We start from the raw sequence: 11,109 nt of genomic DNA on the forward strand, positions 1-11,109 counted from the left end.
CTACCTTTCCTGTGTCATGTGATTCATTTGCACTGGTTCCTGATTGAAAAGGGTCATAGGTCATGAGGGGTCACTAGGGGTCTTCATAAAACACTCAGACAGGATGAGTGAATGTATAAATGCCTTTATTGTCATTAGGGGTCATGGGGTCTTCATAAAACAGTCAGACAGATGGAAGGTTCTGCTGCGCTCATCATAAACACACACACACATACAGACCCCACCACACACATACAGACCCCCCCCCACACACACACACACATATACAGACCCCATCACACACATACACAAACCCCACCACAATACTAACACAATACTAACATTGAGCTAACAAAAATAACAAAGCTAACACAATACTAGCATTGAGCTAACATAGAGATAACAAAAAGCCAACACAATACTAACATCGAGCTAACATTGAGATAACACAAAGCTAACACGATACTAGCATCGAGCTGACATAGAGAAAACACAAAACTAACAAAATACTAATATTGAGCTAACATAGAAATAACACAAAGCTAAGACAATACTAGCATCAAGCTAACATAGAGATAATACAAAGCACACAAAGCTAATATACAGTTGCCTGTATGATAGGGTGACCAGATGTCCCCTGTTGGAGTTGTTCCCGGAAATGTCCCTGGTTTTCACTGTGACTGACAGACCCGAAATTGGAATGAAAAAAGAAAGAAATCACTGACCAAATATATATGATAGCTGCTCACCCTACACGCACAGGCTCAAGGCAGCCAGAGTAAGCACTCAGCTCAGAGATGTTCTAGAATGCCCATATTTCTGGTATTTTGATAGGCGATAGAATCTTTGCCCTTTGCTGGGTCGTTGACAAATAAGGCTCGAGTTTTTAATTAATGCCCCCACTCAAGCTTTACTCAAAAGATTACAGTCTTTTAAAAATCTTCCCAAGATCTTGTGAAAATGGTATGGTGTAAGGAGGCCTTAATTTGGGTTATGCGTCTGGCTGATACCTGAACTAGGGTAAGACAAACTACTTTATGAATGATTAGGGCAGTGTCCCCGTTTTAAGTTTACAAAGGCAAAACACATTACAGTTTTGGATGTAGTTACGCTTCTAAGCTGAAAACGTCTCCGGATTATGTCACAGAATCTGATCACCTTAACAAAGTGAAGCGTATCGCAAAGCTTAACACAGCGCTAACATTACTGACACAGAGCTAACAGTACTAGCACAGCGCTAACATTACTGACACAGAGCTAACAGTGCTAACACAGCGCTAACATTACTGACACAGAGCTAACAGTGCTAACACAGAGCTAACATTACTGACACAGAGCTAACAGTACTAACACAGAGCTAACATTACTGACACAGCGCTAACAGTACTGACAAAGCGCTAACAGTACTAACACAGAGCTTGTGTGTATCAACGTCACAACAGATTCTCAGTTAGCCTGCCACAATCAGACCATTTCACAGATTCACAACCAGGAAGTTTATAGCTTTATAGCTGTGATTGGTTGTCTTAGACAAGACATGGCGTGGCAGAAGAGATCCTAAGGCTGTGATTGGTTGTCTGAGATAAGACAGGGCGTGGCATCAGAGATACTCAGGCTGTGATTGGTTGTCTGAGATAAGACATGGCGTGGCATCAGAGATCCTCAGGCTGTGATTGGTTGTCTGTGGTTGGTTGTCTGAGATAAGACAGGGCGTGGCATCAGAGATCCTCAGGCTGTGATTGGTTGTCTGTGGTTGGTTGTCTGAGATAAGACAGGGCGTGGCATCAGAGATCCTCAGGCTGTGATTGGTTGTCTGAGATAAGACAGGGCGTGGCATCAGAGATCCTCAGGCTGTGATTGGTTGTCTGAGATAAGACAGGGCGTGGCATCAGAGATCCTCAGGCTGTGATTGGTTGTCGTAGGCAGGGCAGAGCACGGTACCAGAGAGGGGAGGTGGGGCTTGGGGACGGAGCTTTGAGTGGCGGCTCGCTCCGTGCCGAGACAGGAGAGGCCATTTGGGGCGAACATTCTGAAACCGCGTCCATCACCTCGGTCATCTCCTGCTTGGACAAGCGGCCCTTCCACTTCAGCAGGGCACTCAGCTGCTCCTTACTGCACACACACACACACACACACACACAAATACACACACATACACACACACACACACAAACACACACACACACGCACACACACAAATACACACACACACACACACACACGCGTACATACACACACACACACAAATACACATACAAACACACACACGCACGCACACATACATACACACACACACCCACACGCATACACACACACGCATACACACACACATACACACACACACACGCATACACATGCACACACACACGCATACACATTTACAATAGATTTCATTGAACACAAGCAATCTTTGAAACCAGCATTGTAAACCCAGTAGCCTATGCCTCTGGTCTCAGTTCATGGGTACAAAAAACACACCACACACACACACACACATTCACAGCGCCTTCTCCATATGTGGCCACTGCCAATTATCACAGACATTGAACAGAATTGTGCTAGAGCCTTTGTGTGTGTGTGTGTCTGTGTGTATTCGTGTGGGTGTGTGTATATGTGTGCGTTTGTGTGTGTGTGTGTATGCGTATGTGTGTGTGTGTGTATGCATGTGGGTATATGTGTGTGTGTGTGTCTGCGTATGCATTTGTGTGTGTGTATATTAGGGATCAGCCGATATATCGGGCCGATATTTGTTTTTTTTTACGTGTATCGGCATCGGCCGATAAGCGGCTGCGTTCGCCGATAGTTTTTTCCCGCATTATTTACATACAGGCGTCCACAGGCAGGTCAGTGTTGCTGGAGACGCTGCAATTCACGTGCAGACTGCCCCTCCCCCAAGAGCAGAGAGCTGAAAGCATGCTTTTCAAGACAACAGTAGGCCTAAACTTTAAACTTTCAAAGCATCTTTTAACTGTTTGACTTAGCTGAAATATTGCCATACACTTTGAAGGTGGAAGCAAGTTTGTGGGTCCAAATGGAAAATGCGAATGATATAGGTAGCCTACTTTATTTAATGCTTAATGCCTCGTTTATAAAACTGCTTGCCATTGTATTTAGGTAGCTGCAAATAGATAAGTTGTAGGCTAGGCTATCCATATGCATGCGGTAGCTAGCTGTTACAAACACTGATCATATGTAATGCCAACGTTGTTCCGTGGTATTTGTGGGAGTTTTATTCAGCGACCACCTGGCTGAGTGTTGGACGCGTGTGGTGTGTGTCTCCCTCCCTGAATGCCCCTCTTCTATAAAACTGCTTGCCATTGTATTTAGGGAGCTGCAAATAGCTAAGTTGTAGGCTATCCGTATGCATGGGGTAGCGGTGGTCAATCATATGATTAAGTAATGCCGACGTTGTTCCGAAGTATTTGTGGGAGTTTTATTCAGCGACCACCTGGCTGAGTTTTGGACGCGTGTGGTGTGTGCGTCTCTCTCCCCCTCTCCCTTCGAGCGGGCAGAGTTGCCATCGCAGTGATATCAGAGCTTTAATAATGAGAGACGTGTTATATGTAGTTGAATATTAATTCGTGTTGTTTAGAGCCGTTTGCTAACGTTATCATTATCAATCCAGTTCAATGGTGGTTCGTCAGCTACCAAACAGAAGTTTGTGTGTGCGTCTGGTCTGTCTCACTCAGTGGGACACACGCATCACAGCGATATGAGAGTGCTGCGCTACCTGAAGGAGAGATTTTAAAACTGAGAGATATGTTTTTATACCTTTTGACGTTGATGCCGTTTAGAACAGAAACATTTGACACCACGTTATTTTCCTCTGTTGATTTATGTTCTGTGGTTGACAAATCTGGCAGCTTTTTTTAGAAAAATATAGACATAGAAAAATGTAAACCATGCAGTCTTAAATTACAAATCAAGCACTTTATTTCAATAGCTAATTTTCAGGCTTATTGTTTTCTTAAATTATTTAAATGTGTTGACAAAGGACATTTTGTGATGACCTGAATTATGTCTTATAATATGTCAGCAAGCAATGCATCATCAAGGCTGTGTTGTAAGATGTTGATGAAAGCATTTTGCACAGTTAACCATATTCTGTGCACCCATCCATAAGTTCAATGTTGCTTTTTTAAATTGAGACTTATAACATTTGTTATCATCATGTGTGTAATTATGTGTCATTTGTATGATGTAAATTGAGGGAGCAAAATAAAAGCAGTATCGGCTCCAAATATCGGCTCAAGAAAATCGGCAGCCTGTATCGGTCATCGGCTTAGGCTGATGGAAAAAAATCGGTATCGGTATCGGCACTAAAAAATCCATATCGGTCGATCCCTAGTGTATATGTGTGTGTGTGTGTATGCGTTTGTGTGTTTTGTAAATGTTTTTTTGTGCGTGTGTGTTTGAACGTGTGTGTTTGTGCGCTTGTGTGTGTGTGTATTAAAAGTGTGTGTGTGTGTACGTGTATGCGTGAGCGTGTGTGTGTGTATACGTATGTATGTGTGTGTATACGTGTGTATGTGTGTCTATGTATGTGTGTGTGTGTGTGTCCTACCTGATGTGTGGACACTCTGTGATGATCTCGGTGAGGATTAGCTCCACCATGTGTGTGTGTATACGTGTGTATGTGTGTGTGTATACGTGTGTGTATGTGTGTGTGTGTGTGTGTGTATACGTGTGTGTATGTGTGTGTGTGTGTATACGTGTGTATGTGTGTGTGTGTGTGTGTGTCCTATCTGATGTGTGGACACTCTGTGATGATCTCGGTGAGGATTAGCTCCACCATGTGTGTGTGTATACGTGTGTATGTGTGTGAGTGTATACGTGTGTGTGTGTGTGTGTATGTGTGTGTGTATACGTGTGTATGTGTGTGTGTATACGTGTGTGTATGTGTATGTGTGTGTGTATACGTGTGTGTATGTGTGTGTGTGTGTGTGTATGTGTGTGTGTATACGTGTGTATGTGTGTGTATGTGTGTATACGTGTGTGTATGTGTGTGTGTGTGTGTGTGTGTGTGTCCTACCTGATGTGTGGACACTCTGTGATGATCTCGGTGAGGATTAGCTTCAGTGTGTCTACACCACTGGTCTTTAGAACCTCACTCACCCTCTGCAGCAACACACACCTCTGCACTTCACCATCCTGCTTCACACACACACACACACACATACACACAACACACACACACACACACACACGCGCGTATACACATACACACACACCACACACACACACACCACACACATACACACACACACACCACACAAACACACCACACATATACACACACCACACACACACAAAACATTAGTACATAAGGGCAATATTGTAAAACTGCTTTTGTTGTACGTGTTGTGGCTGCTGTGTGTAAGTGTGTATATATGTGTGTGTGTGTGTGTGTGTGTGTGTGTGTGTGCCTTTCTGTCTGTGTGTGAGCGTGTGTGTATGTGTGTGTGTGTGTGTTTGTGAGACCTGCTGTGGTCTGTGTGTGTATCAATGCATAGGCTAGATATGGCTGCAGCCTAGGGGCCCCACATGTGTGTGTTTGGGTGTGTGTGTGTGTGTATGTATGGAGCGTGTGTGTGTGTATGGAGCGTGTGTGTGTGAGAGTGTGTGTGTGTATGTGTGTGTGTGTGTGCAGGCGCGGATCAATGCATAGGCTACATACTGTATGGCTGCAGCCTAGGGGCCCCACGTGTGTGTGTGTGCCAGGGGGCCCCCCAATGGCCATAAAAAATAAATAATTCATTCAAATTTACATAAGAGAATAAAACTTAAACTTCATTGGCCCAAAATAAATATTTAAAATAGTAAGGCGCTGATTGGGTAAAAATGCGGAGTTCACGGTCAAATTAGGTTTTTAAGGCGAGACACGGCAGGTGAAAACATCGTTTTTTCATGCACTGGTCAATTTCGAGATTTTGAGCTAGTCTGTTACCTTAGCATGTATTCTATCACACTACTACAACAAAAAAGTCCGATTTACACATTTAGGTGTTTATTTCATTATATTTGTGTCTACTCGCGCCTGTATATTTATCCTAAATTCAGCAAAAGTTAGCATTCTAACCTTGCATGCACTCCCGCGACTGTGACCCAAAACATATCGTGTGTAGTACCGTTGGAAAGCTCTGTTTTTCCTGTATCACGCTATGTGATCCATATATGGACACTTCCTTTGTATCAGCAACCAATCGCGAAAGTTCAAAGACGAGTCTAGGCTGAGAACGGAATCTCATTCGTCTCTCACTCGTCTTTCAAGGCTGTTTTCTCAAAACGAGTTTCCTCTCCCACTCTGAGCAAGGAAACTCCACTTCAGAAGCACTTACATACACCAAACTTTGTAGACTTATGCCCAACTATATTTCGAAGATATTTACAGAGGGGTTTGTTGATATATTATTCCTAGCCTGACTTACATGACATTTTATGCCTAAAAATATGGCAAAAATCGATTTTTTAGGGCTATTGACATTATATTCTGATTTACAGGATAACTAAAGTAGATATTCATTAATCCCTCTGTAAATTTTTCAACATCTATTATCTGAACACAATGAAAACATAATTTTGAACCTGGCTGTATCCAATGCTCAGGTTTCTTGTTTTAAAATGTATGCAAATTAGCGCATATTTAATGAGATAATGCCTAATTTGTATATGCAGAAAACTTGTAATACATTTTTTTCTCATATTAATGTAAGTAATCAACTGGGTAAGTTTCATAGTGGTATCTGCTTGTTAAAAATTTTACCCTATTCACCTGTAGTGTCTCGCCTTAAAATTATTATAAATAAATTATTATAAATAAAAAATATTTATAGGCCTAGGCTACAGTTCCGTTGAGAAAATGTGGGAAAGAAGATATGAGAGCTTCATAACTGCTGTGGCATTATTGCATTTGCAAGGTGGTGTGTGTTTGTGTGTGAGACCTACTGTGTGAAGGCGGTGTGTGTGTGTGTGTGTGTGTATTGCATTTGTTGTTGATTATTATAAACTGTCTGCAGGTGTAGCAAATCGGAGGCTATGGCTTTTGTTTTATGTTGGTTGTTGCTGTAAGGAAGTTAAGTATAAGTTTAAGTATATATACTCTTTTGATCCCGTGAGGGAAATTTGGTCTCTGCATTTATCCCAATCCGTGAATTAGTGAAACACACAAAGTGAACACACAGTGAGGTGAAGCACACACTAATCCCGGCGCAGTGAGCTGCCTGTTGTCTGCAAGTATGTTTTGTCTGTGAGTATTCTTCTGCATTTTAAGGCCTGATGTGAGCAGGTCAGTTGTTGCTGAAAGGACGTTGTCTTATGTGTGAGTTGGTGGTTCAATTGCTGCTCTGTAAGGACGCTGCTTGGTGTGAGTAGGCCTGTTTGGTGTTCAGCTGTTGCTGTACCAACGTTGCAGGGATGTTGTGTGAGTATCTGTTGCTGTACCAACGTTGCGGTGATGTTGCTGTACCAACGTTGCATTGATGTTGTGTGAGTATCTGTTGCTGTACCAACGTTGCAGTGATGTTGTGTGAGTATCTGTTGCTGTACCAACGTTGCGGTGATGTTGCTGTACCAACGTTGCAGTGATGTTGTGTGAGTATCTGTTGCTGTACCAACGTTGCAGTGATGTTGTGTGCGTATCTGTGAGTATCTGGAGGTGCAGCTGTATGTTGTATGAGTATCTGTAGTGATGTTGCATGAGTATCTGGAGGTGCAGCTGTGTGTTGTGTGGGGGCCATTTCGTGGGAGGGGGGGACCACCTTAATTCGCCCCTGTGTGTGTGAGTGTGTGTGTGTGTGAGACCTGCTGTGTGAAGGTGGTCTGTGTGTGTGAGTGTGAGAGAGACCTGCTGTGTGAAGGTGGTGTGTGTGAGACCTGCTGTGTGAAGGTGGTGTGTGTGTGTGTGTGTGAGAGAGACCTGCTGTGTGAAGGTGGTGTGTGTGTGTGTGTGTGTGTGTGTGTGTGTGTGAGACCTGCTGTGTGAAGGTGGTGTGTGTGTGTGAGAGAATAAGTGTGTGTGTGTGTGTGTGTGTGTGAGATCTGTGTGAAGGTGGTGAGTGTGTGTGAGAGAATAAGTGTGTGTGTGTGTGTGTGTGTGTGAGATCTGTGTGAAGGTGGTGAGTGTGTGTGTGTGTGTGAGACCTCCTGTGTGAAGGTGGTCTGTGTGTGTGTGTGTGCATGTGTGTGTGTGTGTGTGTGTGTGTGAGACCTGCTGTGTGAAGGTGGTGTGTGTGTGTGTGTGTGTGAGACCTTCTGTGTGAAGGTGGTGTGTGTGTGTGTGAGACCTGCTGTGTGAAGGTGGTGTGTGTATGTGTGTGTGTGAGAGACCTGCTGTGTGAAGGTGGTCTGTGTGTGTGTGTGTGTGTGACCTGCTGTGTGAAGGTGGTGTGTGTGTGTGAGACCTGCTGTGTGAAGGTGGTGTGTGTGTGTGTGTGTGTGTGTGTGTGTGTGTGTGTGTGTGTGTGAGACCTGCTGTGTGAAGGTGGTGTGTGTGTGAGAGTGTGTGTGTGTATGTGTGTGTGACCTGTGTGAAGGTGGTGTGTGTGTGTGTGTGTGTGAGACCTCCTGTGTAAAGGTGGTCTGTGTGTGTGTGTGTGTGCATGTGTGTGAGACCTGCTGTGTGAAGGTGGTGTGTGTATGTGTGTGAGACCTGCTGTGTGAAGGTAGTGTGTGTGTGTGTGTGTGTGCATGTGTGTGTGTGTGAGACCTGCTGTGTGAAGATGGTGTGTATGTGTGTGTGTGCATGTGTGTGAGACCTGCTGTGTGAAGGTGGTGTGTGTGTGTGTGTGTGTGTGTGTAAGACCTGCTGTGTGAAGGTGGTGTGTGTGTGTGTGTGTGTGACCTGCTGTGTAAAGGTGGTGTGTGTGTGTGTGTGTGTGTGTGTGTGTGTGACCTGCTGTGTAAAGGTGGTGTGTGTGTGTGTGTGTGTGTGTGTGACCTGCTGTGTAAAGGTGGTGTGTGTGTGTGTGTGTGTGTGTGTGTGTGTGTGTGTGTGTGTGTGTATGTGTGTGTGTGTGTGTGTGTGAGACCTGCTGTGTAAAGGTGGTGTGTGTGTGTGTGTGTGTGTGTGTGTGTGTGTGTGACCTGCTGTGTAAAGGTGGTGTGTGTGTGTGTGTGTGACCTGCTGTGTAAAGGTGGTGTGTGTGTGTGTGTGTGTGAGACCTGCTGTGTGAAGGTGGTGTGTGTGTGTGTGTGTGTGAGACCTGCTGTGTAAAGGTGGTGTGTGTGTGTGTGTGTGTGAGACCTGCTGTGTGAAGGTGGTGTGTGTGTGTGTGTGTGTGACCTGCTGTGTAAAGGTGGTGTGTGTGTGTGTGTGTGTGTGTGTGTGTGTGTGTGTGTGTGTGAGACCTGCTGTGTAAAGGTGGTGTGTGTGTGTGTGTGTGTGTGTGTGTGTGACCTGCTGTGTAAAGGTGGTGTGTGTGTGTGTGTGTGACCTGCTGTGTAAAGGTGGTGTGTGTGTGTGTGTGTGTGAGACCTGCTGTGTGAAGGTGGTGTGTGTGTGTGTGTGTGTGAGACCTGCTGTGTAAAGGTGGTGTGTGTGTGTGTGTGTGTGAGACCTGCTGTGTGAAGGTGGTGTGTGTGTGTGTGTGTGTGACCTGCTGTGTGAAGGTGGTGTGTGTGTGTGTGTGTGTGAGACCTGCTGTGTGAAGGTGGTGTGTGTGTGTGTGTGTGTGAGACCTGCTGTGTGAAGGTGGTGTGTGTGTGTGTGTGTGTGTGTGTGTGAGACCTGCTGTGTGAAGGTGGTGTGTGTGTGTGTGTGTGAGACCTGCTGTGTGAAGGTGGTGTGTGTGTGTGTGTGTGAGACCTGCTGTGTGAAGGTGGTGTGTGTGTGTGTGTGTGTGTGAGACCTGCTGTGTGAAGGTGGTGTGTGTGTGTGTGTGTGTGTGAGACCTGCTGTGTGAAGGTGGTGTGTGTGTGTGTGTGTGAGACCTGCTGTGTGAAGGTGGTGTGTGTGTGTGTGTGTGTGTGAGACCTGCTGTGTGAAGGTGGTGTGTGTGTGTGTGTGTGTGTGAGACCTGCTGTGTGAAGGTGGTGTGTGTGTGTGTGTGTGTGTGTGTGTGTGTGTGTGTGTGTGTGTGTGTGTGTGAGACCTGCTGTGTGAAGGTGGTGTGTGTGTGTGTGTGTGTGTGTGTGTGTTTGAGTGCTGTGTGTGTGTGTGGTGTGTGTGCTGTGTGAAGGTGGTGTGTGTGTGTGTGTGTGTGTGTGTGAGACCTGCTGTGTGAAGGTGGTGTGTGTGTGTGTGTGTGTGTGTGTGTGTGAGACCTGCTGTGTGAAGGTGGTGTGTGTGTGTGCATGTGTGTGTGTGTGTGTGTGTGTGAGACCTGCTGTGTGAAGGTGGTGTGTGTGTGTGTGTGAGACCTGCTGTGTGAAGGTGGTGTGTGTGTGTGTGAGACCTGCTGTGTGAAGGTGGTGTGTGTGTGTGTGTGTGTGAGACCTGCTGTGTGAAGGTGGTGTGTGTGTGTGTGTGTGTGAGACCTGCTGTGTGAAGGTGGTGTGTGTGTGTGTGTGTGTGTGAGACCTGCTGTGTGAAGGTGGTGTGTGTGTGTGTGTGTGTGTGTGAGACCTGCTGTGTGAAGGTGGTGTGTGTGTGTGTGTGTGTGTGTGTGTGTGAGACCTGCTGTGTGAAGGTGGTGTGTGTGTGTGTGTGTGTGTGAGACCTGCTGTGTGAAGGTGGTGTGTGTGTGTGTGTGTGTGTGTGTGAGACCTGCTGTGTGAAGGTGGTGTGTGTGTGTGTGGTGTGTGTGTGAGACCTGCTGTGTGAAGGTGGTGTGTGTGTGTGTGTGTGTGAGACCTGCTGTGTGAAGGTGGTGTGTGTGTGTGTGTGTGTGTGTGTGTGAGACCTGCTGTGTGAAGGTGGTGTGTGTGTGTGTGTGTGTGTGTGTGTGAGACCTGCTGTGTGAAGGTGGTGTGTGTGTGTGTGTGTGTGTGTGTGAGACCTGCTGTGTGAAGGTGGTGTGTGTGTGTGTGTGTGTGTGTGTGTGAGACCTGCTGTGTGAAGGTGGTGTGTGTGTGTGTGTGTGTGTGTGTGAGACCTGCTGTGTGAAGGTGGTGTGTGTGTGTGTGTGTGTGTGTGTGAGACCTGCTGTGTGAAGGTGGTGTGTGTGTGTGTGTGTGTGTGTGTGTGAGACCTGC

At 45.8% G+C, this 11,109-nt stretch overlaps 2 protein-coding genes across 4 annotated transcripts in view; both read right to left on the reverse strand.

Annotated features, from left to right (window-relative positions):
• Window positions 1-108: 108 nt before the first annotated feature.
• Window positions 109-11,109, reverse strand: part of LOC143134927 (exocyst complex component 3-like) — a 42,371-nt gene continuing 31,370 nt past the window's right edge. The window contains exons 10-11 of one of the 2 annotated variants that reach the window (XM_076295653.1): window positions 5,012-5,130; window positions 109-2,091 (exon numbers count right to left, since the gene is read on the reverse strand). In XM_076295653.1, coding sequence (XP_076151768.1) covers window positions 1,878-2,091; window positions 5,012-5,130 — 333 coding nt within the window. In that variant the 3' untranslated portion in view covers window positions 109-1,877. Of the gene's footprint in view, window positions 2,092-5,011; window positions 5,134-11,109 lie in introns of both variants that reach the window. The other variant, XM_076295652.1, reaches the window with a different exon arrangement.
• LOC143134926 (uncharacterized) overlaps window positions 6,820-11,109 on the reverse strand; it is a 4,390-nt gene continuing 100 nt past the window's right edge. The window contains exons 1-3 of one of the 2 annotated variants that reach the window (XR_012988734.1): window positions 10,299-10,705; window positions 8,379-9,906; window positions 6,820-8,226 (exon numbers count right to left, since the gene is read on the reverse strand). Coding sequence is in view for 1 of the 2 variants with exons in the window: in XM_076295651.1 (XP_076151766.1) it covers window positions 7,738-8,721 (984 nt within the window). In the remaining variant the exon portion in view is untranslated. Of the gene's footprint in view, window positions 9,907-10,298; window positions 10,706-10,727 lie in introns of those variants that run through there. The other variant, XM_076295651.1, reaches the window with a different exon arrangement.

This window comes from Alosa pseudoharengus, unplaced genomic scaffold, assembly GCF_046254945.1.
Source record: "Alosa pseudoharengus isolate Yale_2024_CS ecotype anadromous, Long Island Sound unplaced genomic scaffold, YU_APseudo_1.1 YU_APseudo_1.1_scf_2, whole genome shotgun sequence".
NCBI classification, from domain to species: Eukaryota; Metazoa; Chordata; class Actinopteri; order Clupeiformes; family Clupeidae; genus Alosa; species Alosa pseudoharengus.